The sequence below is a fragment of the Leopardus geoffroyi genome, chromosome A3 (genome assembly GCF_018350155.1).
Source record: "Leopardus geoffroyi isolate Oge1 chromosome A3, O.geoffroyi_Oge1_pat1.0, whole genome shotgun sequence".
Classification (NCBI taxonomy): domain Eukaryota; kingdom Metazoa; phylum Chordata; class Mammalia; order Carnivora; family Felidae; genus Leopardus; species Leopardus geoffroyi.
This window is the reverse complement of record NC_059336.1, coordinates 10477545-10496643: the sequence shown is the minus strand read 5'-3', so window position 1 is coordinate 10496643 and position 19099 is coordinate 10477545. Positions and strand designations below refer to the sequence as shown.

The following is a 19099-nucleotide window of genomic DNA, read 5'->3' as shown; positions in this document are numbered from 1 at the left end:
TGTCCCAAAAATAAATAAACGTTAAAAAAAAAAAAATTATAAAAAAAAGAAAGAAAGTAAGGGGCGCCTGGGTAGCTCAGTCAGTTGAGGGTCTGACTTCAGCTCAGGTCATGATCTCGCGGTCCGTGGGTTCGAGCCCCGCGTCGGGCTCTGTGCTGACAGCTGGGAGCCTGGAGCCTGCCTCAGATTCTGGGTCTCCCTCTCTCTCTCTGCCCCTCCCTCCCCTCATAAATAAACATTAAAAAAAAAAAAAAGAAAGTTAAGAATGTTTTATGAAAATAAAGGGATTAGTCAGTACAGTAAAACCTTGGATTGTGAGTAACTTGTTCTGCAAGATAAGCAACCATTTTTAACAAATCGTAACCTGATAAACGAGCAGTATCTTGCAATACAAGTCGTACGTGACGCCCAACGTCACATAATCCCACGTGAGCCAGTGGGTCTCGAGATTCACTTTGATACACAAGTGCCTTGGGTTACAAGCATGTTACCGGGCCAGATCATGCTCGCAAACCAAGGTTTCACTGTACTTGGGAGTCTTTTTTTCTGCTGACCTTCAGAAAACATGTGGAGGGGGTCCAGGAGGCTTCCAACACCCCCTCTTGTGTTATGCTGTTACTCTTTCCCCCGGGCCATCTGGGAGCCGATCAACCGAACCTCACAGAAGCGTTGGTGACCCAGGGAGCTGCCGGCAGTAACGAAAACGACGTCTAACCTGTCAGCTAACGTGTCTACACCACTTACTCTACGCCAAGAACCGCTGTGTGTGCGTTAAACGTTGGTCTCCCAAGAACCCTATGAAGCAACTTGACCGATGGGGAAGGGAGGCTCAGAGAGGGGGACGCACGTTCCCAAGGTCACACAGCTTCCAAGTGGCAGTCTGGCTCCTCTCCTTCATAACCATTACTCCAGCCTGCTACTGATGAAAGGGGCTATTTGTTGGACGGTGATACCTTAGCCCCAACACGGGGGTTATGGGGTATCCAACTGGGGAGATGAGGTACCCCAAGAATTGGAGCTGCTCTGGGGCGCCTGGGTGGCTCGGTCGGTTAAGTGTCCGACTCTTGGTCTCAGCTTAGGTCACGATCTCACAGTTCGTGAGTTCGAGCCCCACGTCGCACTGAGAGTGTGGCGCCTGCTTGGGATTCTCTCTCTCCCTCTCTCTGCCCCACCCCTACTCACTCTGTCTCTCTAAATAATTTTTTTTTTAATTTCCTTCTAAAAGAATTGGAGATGCTCTAAGGGGTCCCATCAGGAGGCAACTGACAACCGAGGACATGAATTCCTTTCTTCTGAAATATCCACAATCCCTCCATTTGCCCCAGGATTGAGTCAACGATTTATTTTAAAATCACCGTCAGGCCACACTGTGGTCTCTGCCAGGGCCTCTCCTCCTCCAGCCTCTTTCGGGCCTGTTGCTCACCCTCGGGGACACACGGCCAAGTCTGAGGCAGCTGTTCAGTGCCAACCCACCAGCCAACAGATCGCTTTTGAAAAAAAAAAAAAAAAAAAGGAACAGCAAGAGAACATCTTCTCCGCCTAGAACTACGGGCGGGTGGAATTTTCAGGAAGCAGAATAGAATGATCAAAATAGAAACCCCGCTAGGGAACCTACACAGGGTCTGTCCTTGGGGGGAGGGGAGGCCCGGGGGGAGGGGGACGAGGAGAACCAGTGCTCTCAGGCCTGAAGGACCTGGGGGCAAGGAGTCAGGTCACGGCCCAGAAAGCCAGACGCCCCTCGGCCTGGCAACGGGGCCCCGGGGCTGCGGGCCATCCCTGTCTGAGGCGGCAGGCCCACCACTTGATGAGCTCACACCCCAAGGTGTTGCGAGTCTCAGGCCCTGGGTTTGAGTCACATAGTCTGTTGCCACGGCAGCACTCGGGATGCCACAACCTGGCACCACATAGTACAGGCGGAGGAAAGGGGAGAAGGTGGAGGGAATGAGCCCTACCTCCCGCCACCGCACGACTCTCCTAACCTCCGAGGGCGGGGGTGGGGGGGGGGGGTTGCTGTGAGCAATCACCCAAAGGAGCAGGAAGGGGAAGCTTTGTCGTCTGGCGGCCTGCAGCGCCTGTAGCAAAGACCTTTGAAAAGCTAGAGGCTGCCTTCAAGTAAGAAGTTCAGTGCCCAGCAAACTTTCCCAAAAGCCCCCCAGGCCCCTACCACGCCCACCAGACGCACACGCGCACAGGGGTTGGATGCCCCATCAATGAATCGTGTGTATTCTAATGCCAGAGAACCAGGTTGTCACATTCGTCACTCGAGAAATGACACACACAGACGCAGGGCACGAAAGGCGAGAAATTCCATCCAGATAAGTCAGGTCCAGAAACGCCAGCAAGGGAAGAAAGGCAGTTTACCGTCCTGTCTCGTCAACGTGGAACCACCGGAAAAAGCCACCTTGAACGCTATGCTCTTTGCTGACCTTGTCCCCAGCTAAGACAGCTGTCTGCCTTCACCAGACAGGACAGAAAAGAGGGCTCCGTCCTGCTTCCCAGGCAGGCTGCCAGGAGGCCAGGTGCCCAGTACACAAGACCCAGGACGACTTGCAAGCCTTACAGACTGGCTGCGGGCATGTCTGTTTGCAAACCCCCATGCACCCACAGGCGGACACCTACTCCTTTTGGAGAGGGGTAGAGAGGTGTAAGGAATCTGCAACCCTCATGCATAAGGTCAGCTTTTGGACGGAGGCAGCAGAGCCCGGAGATCGAGCCGACGTGAGTCATCTCCATTCTTAACTTGGGGTGCAAAGAACCACCTCCTGCTAGTTTAGTCATCCCATGGGCCCCTGCCGCTTTCGAGAAGTTCAGAGACCTTCCTACTTTTATTCATTGGATAGCTGATCTTCACTGGGCCGCAAGCTTTCACGTGTACTACCTCCTTCTCCGCAGCTTACGACCCTCCCCCGCCCTCCCCCCCCCCCGACCCAGCCAGGAGGCAGGTGTTATCAAGTCCTCTGCGTTACAGAGAAACTGAGGCTTCAGGATGCAGAGATTCACCCAAAGTCACAAGATCATCAGGGGCAGAGCTGGACTTCAAACTGAGACATCATTCAGGTGCAGTAAAACGCACTAGCATGAAACGTACATCTCATGCCTTTTTTACATACGTGTCTGTACATGGTTATGCCCACCACTCAAGATCTAGAACATTTCCATTCTGCCCGAGGGTTCCCCTGTGGCCCTACCCAGCCAGCAACCCTAACCCAGGCGGAAGGACTCACCCAGCCTGACTTCTCTCAGAGACTAGGTGCTAATATACAGCCACGGTTTCTTTTTTAACCCCTGGCAGCATTCCCCCATATGACGACACCGTAATTTATTTATCCAGTCAGCAGACTGTACTGCCTCCATTTTTAAAAAAGACCACCATTTGTGGGGCGCCTGGGTGGCTCGGTCGGTTGAGCGTCCGACTTTGGCTCAGCTCAGGATCTCACAGTCGGTGAGTTCGAGCCCCGCATCGGGCTCTGTGTGCTGACAGCTGGGAGACTGGAGCTGCTTCGGATTCTGGGTGTCTCCTTCTCTCTCTGCCCCTCCCCCACTTGTGCTCTGTCTCTCTCTCTCTCTGCCTCTCAAAAATAAATAAACGTTAAAAAAAAATTAAAGAAATAAAAACAATACAGAAGACCGCCATTTGACATCGAACTTGACTTCGATGAGGTCCATTTCTAACAGGAGAGTCCGTCCCTCCACACTTGTCATGTGGTGCGTGACCGAGAGCAAGGCTCTGACAGCTTCCTCACCAAAACGAGAAGGAAAGATCCGGTCAGAACCAGAAATAGACTTCAGATAATCCTGCCTCAGAAACAAGGCTCACTGGGGCTAACCCACCTCTCCGTCAAAGGCCTGCAATGGGGGGGAGGGGGGGACGCGGTGGGGGTCACGCGTTCTAACCAGCGCAGCAAAGACCCCTCACCTTCATGCCAGCCCCTCAGAGCCACACCCCTATTTGAGTCCCAAGCCCCTGGCACTGCCTGAAAAGCCGATTGCCACCTTTCCTCGAGCCAACCTGAAATCCAGGTGGAAACTTCGCCTGGAGAACAGCGGGGGCCCCTGAACTGGGCCAGGGGCAGAGATTTAAAATTAAAAGCTGATGGACTGACAGGTTCTTTATGTACACCTTCCCCCCAGTTTTCATGTTGGTGCCACGCTCCCAGAGGCAGGCCCACTTGATCAGTGGCCCTGCCAACCCCAGCCATTCGGGACATTCCTCCTTCCTCCGTGGCAACAGAGGGGTGGTCCCCCACTGCGGGCCTCAGACCTGCAGCCCACCTTCCTCCCATCACACAGGTAAACAGCCCCTTTCTGTAGTCTTTACAGACACGGTTAGAGGCGCTGCAGACCAAGTTCTTCCCCTCTTCATTCCACATCCCCCCTGTTGCAGGCATGCCCAAGCAGGTTTGTTTTGATAAGGACCTTTATAAATCCTGAGCTTTGCAGGCGACTTTCTTCCCCTCAGAAAGCTCCCCAGCCACGGCTCAATTAAAATTCACATGGGAAGGGCTGGCTTTTAGAAATGCATTTAAACTCAAACAGGCCCAGGGGAGAAAACGGGTTCTCTCCCCAAACTTTGGAGGAGGAGGCAGGGAGAGTCCCAAATGCCAACTCGGAGAAAAAGCCATCTCTTGGTCCTGTGCACAGCTTAGTCTGCCCTGGAAAGCTAGATCCCCTCCCCGACATGGGGCAGGGCGGGGGCGGGGGGAGATGTTGGGGGAAGGCATGTAAAGTCCAAGGCAGGGGGCTTTCGATCTGAATGCCGGTTTATAAGAAATGCAAAGGACAGAGGAACCTGTTAAAAGAGTCCGGGATGTGGAGAACCCACCCTGCTTCTTCAACAAATAGCAAGAAAACAGACTGATGGGGACTTTCCTAGAATAAAAGAGACGCCACGGTCCCCTCAACCAGATGCAACGCGAAGATCTTGTTTGGATCTTGGTTCAAACGAGTTCACGGCAAAAAGATACTTGTGACACAAGCAAGAAATCTGAAACTAGATATCTGAAATTAAGCCATTATTGTGCTGTTGTAGGTCTGATAATGTCGTCTGACTTGTCCCTGAGTCCTTGTCTTTGAGAGCTACTGACTACTCTAGTTATTAACAAAATATTAAACCATCTGGAATTTGGTTTCAAGTAGTGGGGGGCCCGCACCCCCAGTGTAGAGAATATGTCCAGGGTGGAGAGGGGTGAGAGAAGGGTAGCCTGATGCTGGTAATTATTGAAGCTGGGTGATGGGAACGTGAGAGTCAATTATCATTATCTCTGTTTCCCTCTTGTGGGAAAAGTTCATCATTCAAGTGCAGGACAAAATCTTCTTGTTTTGGGGGAACCCATAGGGGTTCCTGGGAACCCTTCCCAGGAAGAGCCCCCGGGTCACATCTTGCCTCCTTCCCTGAGCTCAGTTTGAACAATCAGCACAAAAAAAAAAAAAAAAAAAACCACGCCAGCCTGAGGAAGCTAAGTTTGGCTGGAGCTCTGCGAAGGCTGCTGTGGCTATTTCCTGTGCTGGGGAGGAGAGCAGGAGGAAGTCCCTTCATGGGGGGAAGCCACAAGAATCCATCATACTGCACACTCCAGGGCTGCTCCTTCCTGGCCCTGGCTCAAGGGTCCCAGGGGGCCAGGGCAGGGCACCTGGGGAAACCCTGCCTCCCCAAGAGAGGCAGCCACAGGACAAATCCAAGCCCTGGAGTCTGGACACTTGAGAAAGTTTTTGCAGACGGCCAAGTTCTAGAGCTGAGACAGGAGCCAGATGAGACTTTTTCGAGTCAGAATGGAAGGTGCCTTAAGTAAGACACCTTGCTAGAACGCCCACTCAAGCCCGGCAGCCAGGGGCGCCTCACCAAGGACCGGACTCTTCATCCCTTCCCTTAAGGCTCAGCATTCACCCAAGGTGAAGGTTGTCCCTTCCAAGGAGCCAAGGCCCTCGGGAAGTCAGGAGAGCTGGACGCTCCCCCAAAGCCCATCACCACTGCCAGCAGCAGCCCATCTGCACACAGCCCGCCTCCTGGTAGCCGCACATCTGGTCCAGCAGGTGAGCTCTGCCACCACCATCCCCCCCCCCCCCCGCCCCCGCACAGGTGAGAAAACACAAACCCCGAGAAGCAGAATCGCACGCCCGTGGGTGGACCATCATCAAGGAACTATTCAACTTCTCATCCATTCGTTTGGAAATTACTGATTGGGCACTTACTAACGCCAGGTACTTTTACTGGCCAAGGTCACGCAGGCAGGAGGCCACAACGTCAGAATTTCAAGTCAGGGTTTTCTGATTTCAGATCTGGCGGTCTGACTCGCTGCGCCTTCGGAGCTGGAGGAACAGGCACCCCGGGAGGCATGCCCAATAATCCAGCGGGATACAGAAAGCAACAGAACAACAGCACAAGGCCCATTTAATTCCTGTCCTTTACCATTTTTATTTTTGCCGCACAGGTATAATCCCCTTGGGACAGCAGCCACGTTGACCATGCTATAAATACCAAATATAAGGACTGAATGCACCCCGTGCTACCATACATGGGACCCCTCGGAGCCGGAGTCCGTGACATTCTGGCTGAGTTGTAGTGCTGACAGCAGGGACTCGGGACCCCAACTGCTTGGGTTCAAGGCCTGCCCTGCCATTTACCGCTGCATGACTCAGTAAAGGCAACGGACCCCCCCGCCCCCGAAAAGAGTCTGACTTCACTGGTCCCAAGTGCAGCCAGGGTTGAGAACCCCGGGCCACAATGCTGCCTTTTTCAAATATATTCAACCTCATCCCCTTACAGGATTAGAAGGCCTTGGGAACCAACCCAAATAACACTGCTCCAAGGTTTGAAGAGCCTCCCTCCCGGTCGCCTCGAGCACAGAGGGCCTTTAATTTGGAAGCGTGGATGACAGGTGTTCAATAGTGAAGAATGATGAGGGCAACTTGCTCCCCATTTCCCTCGCCTCCCTGACAAGGCCGCCGCTCAGTCCTCGCCTTCATTCCACCTTTCCAGCTGCACCTGGAGACGCTATTTGTACAAAGCAGGCTTAATAAGGCCTGTCCTTAATTCGACGCAGACGGCAATGTCTCTGAATGTCACATGTGTTTAGCGAGACTGCTTGCTTAGGGTAGAACTCTATTTTTAGTAAGCACCAAAAACACCTCATGATACCATATCCCAGCACCTCATTTGTCCCTATTTGTTTACCAGGCCCTGTCCCACATCGGCCCCGGGGCCAGGCAAGGGCAGGACCACATCTGATGGTCTCTACACCCCCACAGGGCCTGGCACAAAACCAGCATTCAGGGAGTTATTTGCTGAACGAATCAGGTTTTAATTGTCCCCTGTGAATGGGGTAAGAGCAGGTGTTCCTGAGTGGAAGGGCAGGTGACACGAGGGAAGGGACTACGGTGGGGTCTGGGACTGTACCTGAAAATGGTCTAAAGGGCACGTGGAGGGCAGAAGGGGGCGTGCAGGGGTTATGCTCACGTGCGGCATGCACGCACAGGATACCTGTGCACACGCACTCCTACAGCGGGTGCATGTAGGATGGGTGGCTTTTGTCTGCTTTTCCAAGGGCTGTGACCCAGCAAGTTTAAGGACCACCGGAACAGACTCTACAAGCAATGGCCAGGAGTCTATTCGCCTTTCTGAAGGGTCAAGGTTGGTGCCGTTTGCATTCGCTTCCAAGGAAGGGAAGCAGGGACACATCAGACCCACTGAGGCCTCCCAGAAGCGATCACTCCCAAGGAGTCAGTCCCTGATGGTCCGGAGGAGATGTGGCACCCTGGAGGAGACGGGGACTCCCAGTGGCCATCCAGCCCTCCCAGGGTTTTTACACATTGGGAGAATAATTCGTTTCGCTGAATTCACAAGCACACACTAAGGAACTAAGCTTCTCATCTGTCCACTGGCAACGCGTACAGGTCTCTCCCCTCCACGATGAGGTTAGTAGCAGAGGTCAGGGCTCCCACAGCGTGGTCCCCATTCCTTCTGTTACTTTTTTCAACCGAGGGAGACGGTGAAATATAGGAAGAGTCTACTTTGCCTGCCTCTAAAGCAGATTTGAAAACCTAGATAAATGAAGTGGATGATTTCTTAGAAAGATACGGTGTACCAAAATGGACTCCAGCAGACAAAGTGCAAGCCGACTAATTCCCCCACACATGACAGAGAAAGCAATCCTAGCCCAACCCTGTAAAAAGGCACCAGGCCCGGATGGCTTCATGGGGGAATTCTATCCCAACTTTAGAAATGCGACAGTCCCAACAGCACATCCATTGTTCCTGAGCATAGAAAAGTAAAGAAATCCAAACCACACACCAAAAAGGACATTACAGACAAGTATTGCTCATGAATACCACTGACAGGAATCTTCGATTTTATCAGACACCAGCCCCACCGCTAGAAGAGAATAATACACAGTGACCAAGTAGGGTTTAAGGCAGTAATGTTCCAATATTACGAAGTCTCATGTAAGTGAGCATAAGAGATCTAAGAAGAATAAAACCATATTCTTCCACAGACCCTAAGACGTCTATGACACAATTCAACTCTCATTCCTCTTCAAAACTCTCAAGAAAACAGGAATGGGTGGATACTTCCTTAACACATTAAAATACAGACACTTCGATCCTGAAGATGACACACGAGGTATTCCTGATAGGGTCGGCACAATAGGTGCTCAATAGTTAGCTGGAGGAGTAAACGAATAACGGCTCACGTTAACTGAGCACCTCCATTAACAAAGCCAAGGGTTTAATAAAATGCTCGCAACAAATCACACTCTGTATTGATTTAAATAGGTCAAGCCATTCAAGGCAAATAATCCTGTGAGAGTAGTAGTATTTCAGCTTTCGACAGATAGGCAAACCAAGGTCCGGAGAGGTTAAATGACTCGCCCAGGGTCACTCTGGTGGTAAACGTTTTCCACTCCAGTCTTGCCAAAGTGCCAGGCCCTTTACAAACGGCTCTACGTAACTCTCATCAGATAAACGAATAGTGAACCCTCACACAGTGGTTCCGAGTGCTCGCTCTGAAGCAAGACGGCCAGGTTCAGGGTTCAACTTTGCCATTTACCGGCTCTGCTCTCTTGGGAAGATTCCTCCACCGTTCTGTGCCTCAGTGCCTCCTCTGTAAAATGAGGGTGACCACAGGGCCCACCGGCTAGGGTTGGCGGGTTATTACAGGAGCTAAAAGGCCTCTGCTACAATGTTACAGTTCCCTAAAACAAGCATCCAAATTTCCCCAAATCCGTAAGTCCCGTCATCCAGTTCTGACAACGTCGGTCCCATTAGCGGGCTCTTTCCTCCCTGGACTCTTGCCAAGCTCACTCATGCACAGAGTTAAGGGTAGCCCTCACAGGCATCGCCAATATACTGTCGCCTGGGACAAAGCCCAGTAGCAAGCTAAAGGCTAGTGGCAGCCCTTGGAGAGAGCCACCGTTCAGAAGCAGAGAGGTGACCCCATGAACATCCGGGTAAGCCAGAGCCAGACCCACATCTGGAAGAGCTCGCTTAGCCTCTCAAGGCTCACACCCGCTCTGTTCTTCGGCCATGATGCTTCTGTGCTCCCAGCAAGGAATCATTATTTACAGATTCCAGAGCAAACTCCCCACTCCGTAAGGGGGGCGGGGTGGCACACATAGGAAATTCTTTCCCAAGAGCCAAGTTTAGAAAGGAGTAACTTTACGACAGAGAAACCTGACAAGCACTACTGTGGCCAAGTTGACCAAGGTCGATTATCAACACTGATCAATCAGGCCGATACTACATACCCTTGATATGATGCGATGGAAACAGTCACTTCACCTGCGTGGTCCTCCTCTCTAAAACCCATAGCCCCAAGTCCTTCCAGGAGAGAAACATCAGAAAGACCCTAAGTCGGGCACAATTCTACGGTGTATCTAACCGGTGCTCCTCAAAACTCAAGTTCCCCAAAAAATAAAAAAAATAACAAAGACCCCTTGAATTTGAATAAAGTATGGACTTGAGTTCATCACGACGCATCAATAGTGGATCATGAACGATAACAAATATACCCATACTGATATAAGATGTTAACAAAACGGGGCCCCGGGTGCTCAGTATATGGGAACTCCCTGTACTGTCTTGACAACTTTTCTGTGAATCCAAAACTGTTACCAAAAAAATAAAGTTTGTTGGTTTTTTTTAAATGATTCCAGGGCTTCCACTGTGGCCATTTAGACACCCATCTGGCGGCCACCAAGCACCACTTGCCAAAAAAAACTATAAAAAGCACCTCCCATCAGATTTGGCTTGGAAACTATTTCCCCGGAAATCTCCCCCGTGCAAAAAAAAAGAAAAAAAAAAAAAAAGTTAGCTGATTGTGAATCTGGGAGGGGTGTATTAGTTCCCTGCAAAACATGACTTTAATCTTACCAAACAAAGACCACGGATGTTAAAGGGACCTTAAAGGGATCACTTGCAGATTCTTAATTGTATCTTTTCAAAGCAAAGGATGGCCTCCAGATTGCAACTCGAGAAGACTGGTCTCTTTTGCTTGCTAATTATTTCCATCTCCAGCCAAAATTACCATCTTCGCTTGGTATCCAAGTCAAAGCAAAAGCCCCTCACCTAAGGTGGTCAGTGAAGACAGCGAAGGAAGGAAAGTGAAAAGTTCTCATTCGCCTGCCTAGCACAGCATCTCCGGGAAACGCCAAGCCCCCAAATGTCTGTGAGAAGTCCTCCTACACAACCCCTTCCTGCCCTCCGGATGCGGCCAAGCCCCTGTGCATCTGGAAGTTACCAACAGGCCTGCCCCGGAGGCTTTGACAAGCCCTGGGCTGGGCTGTCAAAATCAGGAAGCCCAGTCGGGTGGTTTTTTTTTTTGTTGTTGTTGTTTTCCAAGACAACCTGCTAACCAGAAAAATACAGCAAGGTTCCGCATGCGACCTCCTTTTCCTTCTGACGAATGCTCCTGGTAAGCAAGAGCGCCGGCCCAGCCTGGGGAAGTCCCCAGCCACAGAGGGCCCTTCGGCACATACACTGACAGCTAGTTTAGGCAGGAATAGGCTTCTGCCTGAATCCAATCCGCAGGCCGGCCTTTCCCCCAACCCCACATCCATTAGGACAGCGGGGCAAGGGATCACTGTTTAACAAAGCTCAAACTGATCCCTTTAGGGGGAATCGCAAAAGCTGGCGGCCAAAACCAGGGAGGAAACGGGAAGGCTTCCTAACAGTGAAGTCGCGCCAACCTCCAGCATCTGAACCTCCTGCGTCTGAGGCGCAGACAACTTCTTCGTTAGTTTCAGCACAAAGTTCCCAACAAACTCGGCTCCCAGGCGCTGTTCACAGAGGAGAATCCGTTGCCACCTCTCTGTGCCCCGGTTCCCTCCCTGCTAACTCCATTGTCTGGCTTCCCCACCGCCTCCGTCCAGAGGCAAATCACTTCCTTTCCCCTCCGACGACTCTGCAGCTGGGGGCCAGCTGAGCCCCTTGCCACCTTTTGCTCGGCTACCGGCGACCCCCAGGGAGGAGACCCGAGTAACTGCAGACTGACGCCCTACTGGGCAAGAGTGAGCCTACCGCCCCCTAAGGGTGGGTGGCAGCAGTCCCAGATGCCTCGTGCCCTCCCTCTCACCTGGGGAGACGCACCCCTCCCTCCCCACCCCACGCCCCTCGCCCCGGGAAGTGTGACATCGGGAGCACAGAGGGGTCCTGTGTCCACTCCGCAGGCCCGAGCCCCAGCCCGGGCTCAGGGGGCCAGGCCGGGGGAGCCTTCACCGACCTTCGATAGGATTCAAATAGTCATAGTCGAAGAGGATGGAGAAGTCGAACTCGTCTTGGGGGCTGCCCCCGGGCTCGTGGCCTGGGGCGTCCCCGCCGTCGGGGTCGGGCTGCGGCTCCGGGGCGTCCATGGCGCGCAAAGCGGCGGGAGGGTGGCGGGGCCGGGGGCGAGCGCGGCCTCGGCCTGCTCCTGGGCACCCTCGCCCGGGGGTGCGAAGGGGGCAGGAAGCGGGCCCGAGAGGCGGCGGCAGCGGCGGGGTCGCTGTCCTCGCGGGGACGCACGCGGCCCCGGGGATGGCGCGCTGGCGCAGCGGCTGCTGGACGCGCCCGGGGAGCTGAGCGGCGGCGGAGGCGGCTGCGGCGCGAGCTTCCTGCTCCGGGAGGCACCTGTTGCTGCCCGCGGCGGGGGAGGCGGGGACAGGGCGGCCGGGCCGGCGGGGGCGGGGCCGCCACCGGGGACTCGGGGGAGGGCGCGAGGGGGGGGAGGGGCTGGCCGGCCGGCGCCCGGGAGGAAGGAGACCGCCCCCCCCTCCCCTCCCCCGGCTGCGGCCGCACCGCCCGGGCACCGCGCTTAGCCACCGGGCCAGGCCGAGCTGGGGGCCTCCCCTTCCCCCCTCCCCGCGGGCGAGGCTGCGCGCTCTGCGGGACCCAGGACCCAACGCCAAAGCCTCTGCCACCTGTAGTGTTGCCCAGCTGCTCCCAATCTTTTCCCTCCTTTCTCCTCTAAGCGGGGGAGGGGGGAACCAATCCCTTCTATGGCAGACTGAGTCTCCAGGTGCCTCTGGGTGCCCACAGCTGTGGCATGATATTGACCTACAGTCACTTGTGTACCCCTGACCGCAGGTTCCCAGGACCTGAGAAAGAACGCGAGGTACTCTGAGAGTACAAGCCTCACTCTTACATCTATACCTCGTTGGCCACCTACCGTGTGCCTGGTGCCAGGGACCCAGCGTGACCCAGACACTAACGACCTGGGACGTTCAAGGTGGGGGTAGGGGCAGGCATGAAGGCGATAAACGAAAGGACAAAGATCATCTTGAACAGTGTCCAGAGGGAATCGCCAGGGGTCTGGGGTAAGGGCTGGCTGTTGGAGAGGCCTTATTCTCTTGGGTGGTCACGTAGGGCCTCTCTGGGAGGGGACATTTGGATGAACCTAACTGATCTGGGGAAAGAGTGTTCGGGCAGCAGGAACCAAAGGAATGAATCCTAAAGCAAGAAGGGGTTGGCTGTTTTGCCAAGGAAAAGAGGGCAGTGCATTCAGAGAGGTGGGCAGCTAACAAGTCACCTGGACACTTGTTATAAAGACAGATCCCAGGCCTCTCCGTGGAGCTTCCAATTCTGATTCCGTAAGTCTGGAGCAGAGGCTCAGGAGTGTGTGTTTTTCTATGTTTATTTATTTTTGAGAGAGACAGAGCGCAAGCAGGGGAGGGGCAGAGAGAGAGGGAGAGACACAGAATCTGAAGCAGGCTCCAGGCTCCCAACTATCATATCAGCACAGAGCCCAACGCAGGGCTCGAACTCACGAACCATGAGATCATGACCGGAGCTGAAGTCAGATGCTCAACCGACTGAGCCACCCAGGCGCCCCAGGAATGTGTATTTTTAAATAGGCACCCAATGTGAATGTCGTGAACAGGTACATTTGGGGAACGCTACATAGGAATCCAGTAACACCCCCACCCCACCCCCACCCCCATAAAACAGTTCCAGGGGTCTCGGACCAAGTTAGCTGATGTCAGAAAACAGACTCACGGGAGCAGAAAGGGAGAGTAGAACAGTGGTCTTCGACCCGTACAGCATGTTAGAATTACCCGGAACACTTGTTACATGTGCCTAAGCTTCACTCCGGGCCCACGGAACCAGAACATCCAAAGTTTTTTGTTTGTGTATCCGTTTGTTTTTCCCCAATGACCTCAGACGAATCTAAAGTGCATGCAGTGTTGAAAATCTCTGCATCAGAAGATTAGATGGGGGAGGTTCAAAGATTCCCAGAGAGCCACAACTTGACCTCACATGGAGAATGACTCAAATCCTTCCCCCTGTGCCAGAAAGAACTGAGAATGTGCATCCTTCACATTCTCACCGCTCTGCTCCATGAAGGCATTTGTGCAAAGCTAGTGACTGTCATTCATTCCACAACTATTCACCGAGCACCTGCCAGGTACCTGAGCTGCTACAGATCTCAGGGATGCAGCCATCAACAGGACGGCATCTCTACCCTCATCATGCGTGTATCCTGGAAGCAAAGAGACACAGCAATGAATAGGGGGTTCCAAATGGCACTGAGACCAGTGGTTCTTAACCCAAGCTGTGTATTAGAATCACCTGGAGAGCTGTTTAAAAATGCAATGGCTGGGCCCCACCGGAGACCAGTTATAATCAGAATGCTAGAACACAGGGCCTGGGCATCAGGGTTTGGTAAAAGCTCCCTCCAGATGCTTCCAGCGTGCGGTCAGGGATGTGTAGCACTGGTTTAGACTCTCATTTCAGGGACCCACGCTGGGCTCAGGACTTGCCAACTTCCAGGGTTCCAGAAGCCAGAGTTTCTGGTCGTCAGAGCAGAAAATGATCCTGTTCATTGGTTCCTAACCGTAAGGACAGCTACACTGGATGTATCCCAACACACATCTTAGGGCATCTGATAAATGTAGATGGAGGAGGGGAGAGTGATGACCCAGACTGGGACACGTAGAGCCAAGTATCTAGAAGGAGGTGGGTGCTCTGGGGTCCTTAGGACAGGACCCTGAAGTGTGGTCAGGGATAAACAAAGGAACCAGCCTACCCTTAAATAGAAAAAAAAAATAAGGGCTGCTGTCACCCTCATGTGTCCTTTCTCATTCCCCATCCTCTAATCAGGTAGACATCTGTTGATTTTTCCTACTTGGAATCGTTCCCTGCTTCTGATAACAGCATCCCAGGGTGTTCCTTTGGGAAACTACTCTTGACACAATTTTGGCAAAACTTGTCCCATCCTCCTCTGGCAAAAAAAGTGGATGAATGACCCAGGCTTGACCAGAGAATTTTATCTCCTCTAGCCTATGAGGCCTACTGAGGCAGGGGGCATGACTGCTTCATTCACACACGGCTTTATGTCCAGTGGACGTGTGGATGGATAGATGGACGAATGGAAGAGTGGGTGTTTGGATGGATGGATGCATGGATCCATGGATGCATGCATGGATGGATGCATGGATGGGTGGATGGATGCATGGATGGGTGTATGGGTGGATGGGTGGATGGATGGATGCATGGATGGGTGGATGGATGCATGGATGGGTGGATGGATGCATGGATGGGTGTATGGGTGGATGGGTGGATGGATGCATGCATGGATGGGTGGATGGATGCATGGATGGATGCATGGATCCATGGATGCATGGATAGATGCATGGATGGGTGGATGGATGCACAGATGGGTGGATGGGTGGATGGATGCATGGATGCATGTGTGGATGGGTGGATGGATGCATGGATGGGTGTATGGGTGGATGGATGAGTGGGTGGATGCATGGATGGATGGATGCATGCATGCATGGATGGGTGGGTGGATGCATGCATGGATGCATGCATGGATGCATGGATGGGTGGATGGATGCATGGATGGATACATGGATCCATGGATGCATGGATAGATGCATGGATGGGTGGATGGATGCATGGATGGATGCACAGATGGGTGGATGGGTGGATGGATGGATGCATGCATGCATGCATGTATGGGTGGATGGGTGGATGGATGCATGGATGGGTGTACGGGTGGATGGGTGGATGGATGGATGCATGGATGGGTGGATGGGTGGATGGATGAGTGGGTGGATGCATGGATGGATGCATGGATCCATGGATGGGTGGATGCATGGATGGATAGATGCATGGATGGGTGGATGGATGGATGGATGCATGGATGGGTGTATGGGTGGATGGGTAGATGGATGGATGCATGGATGGATGCATGGATGGGTGGATGGATGCATGGATGGGTGGATGGATGCATGGATGGGTGGATGGATGGATGGATGAGTGGGTGGATGCATGGATGGATGGATGGATGCATGCATGCATGGATGCATGGATGGGTGGATGGATGCATGGATGGATGCATGGATCCATGGATGGGTGGATGCATGGATGGATAGATGCATGGATGGGTGGATGGATGGATGGATGCATGGATGGGTGTATGGGTGGATGGGTAGATGGATGGATGCATGCATGGATGTGTGGATGGGTGAATGGATGCATGGATGGGTGGATGGATGGGTGGATGAGTGGGTGGATGCATGGATGCATGCATGCATGCATGCATGGATGCATGGGTGGATGCATGCATGCATGGATGGATGCATGGATCCATGAATGGGTGGATGCATGGATGGATAGATGCATGGATGGGTGGATGGGTGGATGGATGAGTGGATGGATGCATGCATGCATGCATGCATGCGTGGATGGGTGGATGGATGCATGGATGGATGCATGGATCCATGGATGGATGGATGGGTGTATGGGTGGATGGATGGATGCATGGATGGATAGATGCATGGATGGGTGGATGGGTGGATGGATGAGTGGATGGGTGCATGCATGCATGCATGCATGCGTGGGTGGATGCATGGATGGGTGTATGGATGCATGGTTGGATGCATGGATGGGTGGATGGATGTGTGGATGGATGCATGGATGGGTGGGTGGGTGGGTGGATGGATGGATGGATAGATGCATGGATGGATGGGTGGATGAATGCATGGATGGATGCATGGATCCATGGATGGGTGGATGGATCAATGGATGGATGCATGGATAGGTGGATGGGTGGATGGATGCATGGATGGGTGGGTGGATGGATGCATGGATGGGTGGGTGGATTAATCAATGGGTGCATTGATCAATCGATGGAAGAGTAGATATTTGGATGATAGTAGATGGATCAGTCAATGGCTCAATAGAAAAGTGGATGTTTCGGGGCGCCTGGGTGGCTTGGTCGGTTAAGCGTCCGACTTCGGCTCAGGTCATGATCTCACGGTCCGTGAGTTCGAGCCCCACACCGGGCTCTGTGCTGGCAGCTCAGAGCCTGGAGCCTGTTTCAGATTCCATGTCCCCCTCTCTCTCTGCCCCTCCCCTGTTCACGCTCTGTCTCTCTCTGTCTCAAAAATAAATAAACGTTAAAAAAATTAAAAAAAAAAGTGGACGTTTGGCTGGAGGGATGGAGGGATGGATGGACAAAGAGAGTTTAACTCTCCCATGTGAATAAGTTCCTTAGGTTTTTTAAGGCTCCTCCACCCTGAGGGTTACTCTGGCCACCCAGTTGTCAGTGCAAGAGCCTCAATCGTTCCCCGAACAACGTCCTCTCGAGATACCCAGCAAGATGAGATAATGAAGGGAAGAGCATGTGACAACTGGCGAAGTGCTACAAACCTTTCGGCCTTAGGAAGGGCGGCTCAGGACACTCTGAACAAGGCCGTAACGGCCTCAGTTTTTCCTCTGAACAGAGGATATATTTTAAAACCTTCTAAGGTTTGGAATCTGCACCCACACGATCCGAATTCTTTCAAGGGAAGAGGTTCAGACCAGGCCCCGCCCCCAGTCTCTGCTGGCTCAGTGGGAGGTGACAGGTGTTCCTCCTCTAAGGGCCACCTTGAAGGGTGGGGGTTGGGGTTGAGGGGGAAGACACAGTTTGTGCTCTTAGGAGCAGGGACGGGGAGCAGAATGCGTGACCTTTATGCATTCAGGGGCCATCCCAGGGGGCGGGGGTGGGGCGGAGGCCTTGACATTGCAACTCTGTCAACCTCCTCTCTGACCTGCCGCTGACCTCCTTGCAGAACCCTAGCCTCTTCGTTTTCCTCCAGCCCTTCCAACACAAGTGCCAGGGGAAGCCAGTGAGGCCCCTGAGAGCTCGAAACTTCTGGTCACACATTGTACTGCTCTGGCCCTGGGCCAGGAATTCGGCTCAATTCAACGAGCGTTGACCCTAATGTGTAACTGCACACTGAGGTAAGTGCCACGAAGAAAAGAAGGTGCTACAGGGCTTATATCAAGGAAACCTGGTGTAGATGGGGAGTTCAGGGAAGGCTTCCTTAGGAGGTGATGTTTCCACAGAGACCAGAAAGTCGCCAGGCGACAGTGAGGGGAAGAACTAACAGCCAGCCGGCACAGTATGTGCAAAGGCCCCGAGGCAGGAGGAAGTATGAAGCGTTGGCGGGACCGAAGGAAGACTGGAGTGGCAGGTGCTCAGGAACCTGAAGAAGGTGTAAGGTAAGGCTGGGAGGTAAGTGGGGGCCCTGGGACAACGTGGAGAATTCTGGACATAAGAGCAATGGGGAGCAACCAAGCAGGATCAGGCGGTGTGCGACAAGATCACAGTCAAGTTTTTGGACAATTGCTTGGGTTCTGTGTGAAGAAACTGCAGGGTAAAGGGTTGCAGCAGAAGACCAATTAGGAAGTGCCTGTAACCATGCAGGCAAGGGGTACCGGGAGCGTGGGCTGCCGCCACAGCAGCGAAGATGGAAACGGAGGCAGCACACAACAGACACACGTGCGTACCCTCATCCTTGGTCCATCCTTCCCCCTTCTAGGCTTCCTCTTAAAATGCAGCACAAATTTGATTCCACCTGAATACAAGTATGCGAGGGGCACTGGGCCCTGAGTCCTGAGGCCCATTCGGGTTGGCCCTGGAGGGACCCACTCACTGCTCACAGCTCCCTCCTTTGTCCCTCCTGGTCTAAAGCCCCTGTTTATCTGCAGCCCGGACCTCTCCCCTTAAATCTGGGGTCGTAGGCCCAGCTGCCAACCCAGCACTCCCTGTGGGCGTCCAACAGGCATCTCCAGCCGAACGTGTCCAAACCTCCCCGCTCCTGCTATTCCCAGCTCAAATATCACCCCCTCCCCGATTCACCCGGTTCTCTGACCCAAATCCAAGTGGTAGTCCTGGACCCGTGTTGTTTTCTCACACCCACAGGCAAACCCGCAGCAGAGCTGGGCATCTCTAGCCTCAAAATGGAACCTAGGCCCGACCGTTTCTGGCCAACCTAAGGCCTCTTCCTCCTTCCCCAGTAACCCACTTCCCGGCACGACTGCAGGAGTAGCCTCCTCCCCGGTCTTGCCACTACACAGAGCAGCCCGGGCGATCCTTTCAAAATACAGATCCGATCAATCCTCCCGTGGCTTCCCCTTACATTTAAGATCAAATACAAACACCTTGACCTACAAGGCCCTGGAGAAGCTGCCCCAAGCCCCAGCTCTCTTTGGATATCATCTGTCGCCACTCTCCCCTTCTCTTACTCACTTCTGCCACCCTGATTGTCCACCTGTTCTTCAACCATGCCAATCGTGGCCTCACCTCAGGGCCTTTGCACCAACTACTGCTGTCGATATTTGTCAGGCCACTCCC

The 19099-nt window shown here is 53.2% G+C and overlaps 1 protein-coding gene across 7 annotated transcripts in view; it reads right to left on the bottom strand.

The window, feature by feature from the left end:
- The window catches only part of NFATC2 (nuclear factor of activated T cells 2), a 160135-nt gene that overhangs the window by 128816 nt on the left and 12220 nt on the right, over nt 1-19099 (bottom strand). For 4 of the 7 annotated variants that reach the window (XM_045444217.1, XM_045444218.1, XM_045444216.1 and 1 more), the window contains exon 1: nt 11714-12086. The exons of 2 other annotated variants lie outside the window; for them this stretch is intronic. In XM_045444217.1, coding sequence (XP_045300173.1) covers nt 11714-11843 — 130 coding nt within the window. In that variant the 5' untranslated portion in view covers nt 11844-12086. Of the gene's footprint in view, nt 1-11713; nt 12087-19099 lie in introns of those variants that run through there. One more of the 7 variants, XM_045444221.1, reaches the window with a different exon arrangement.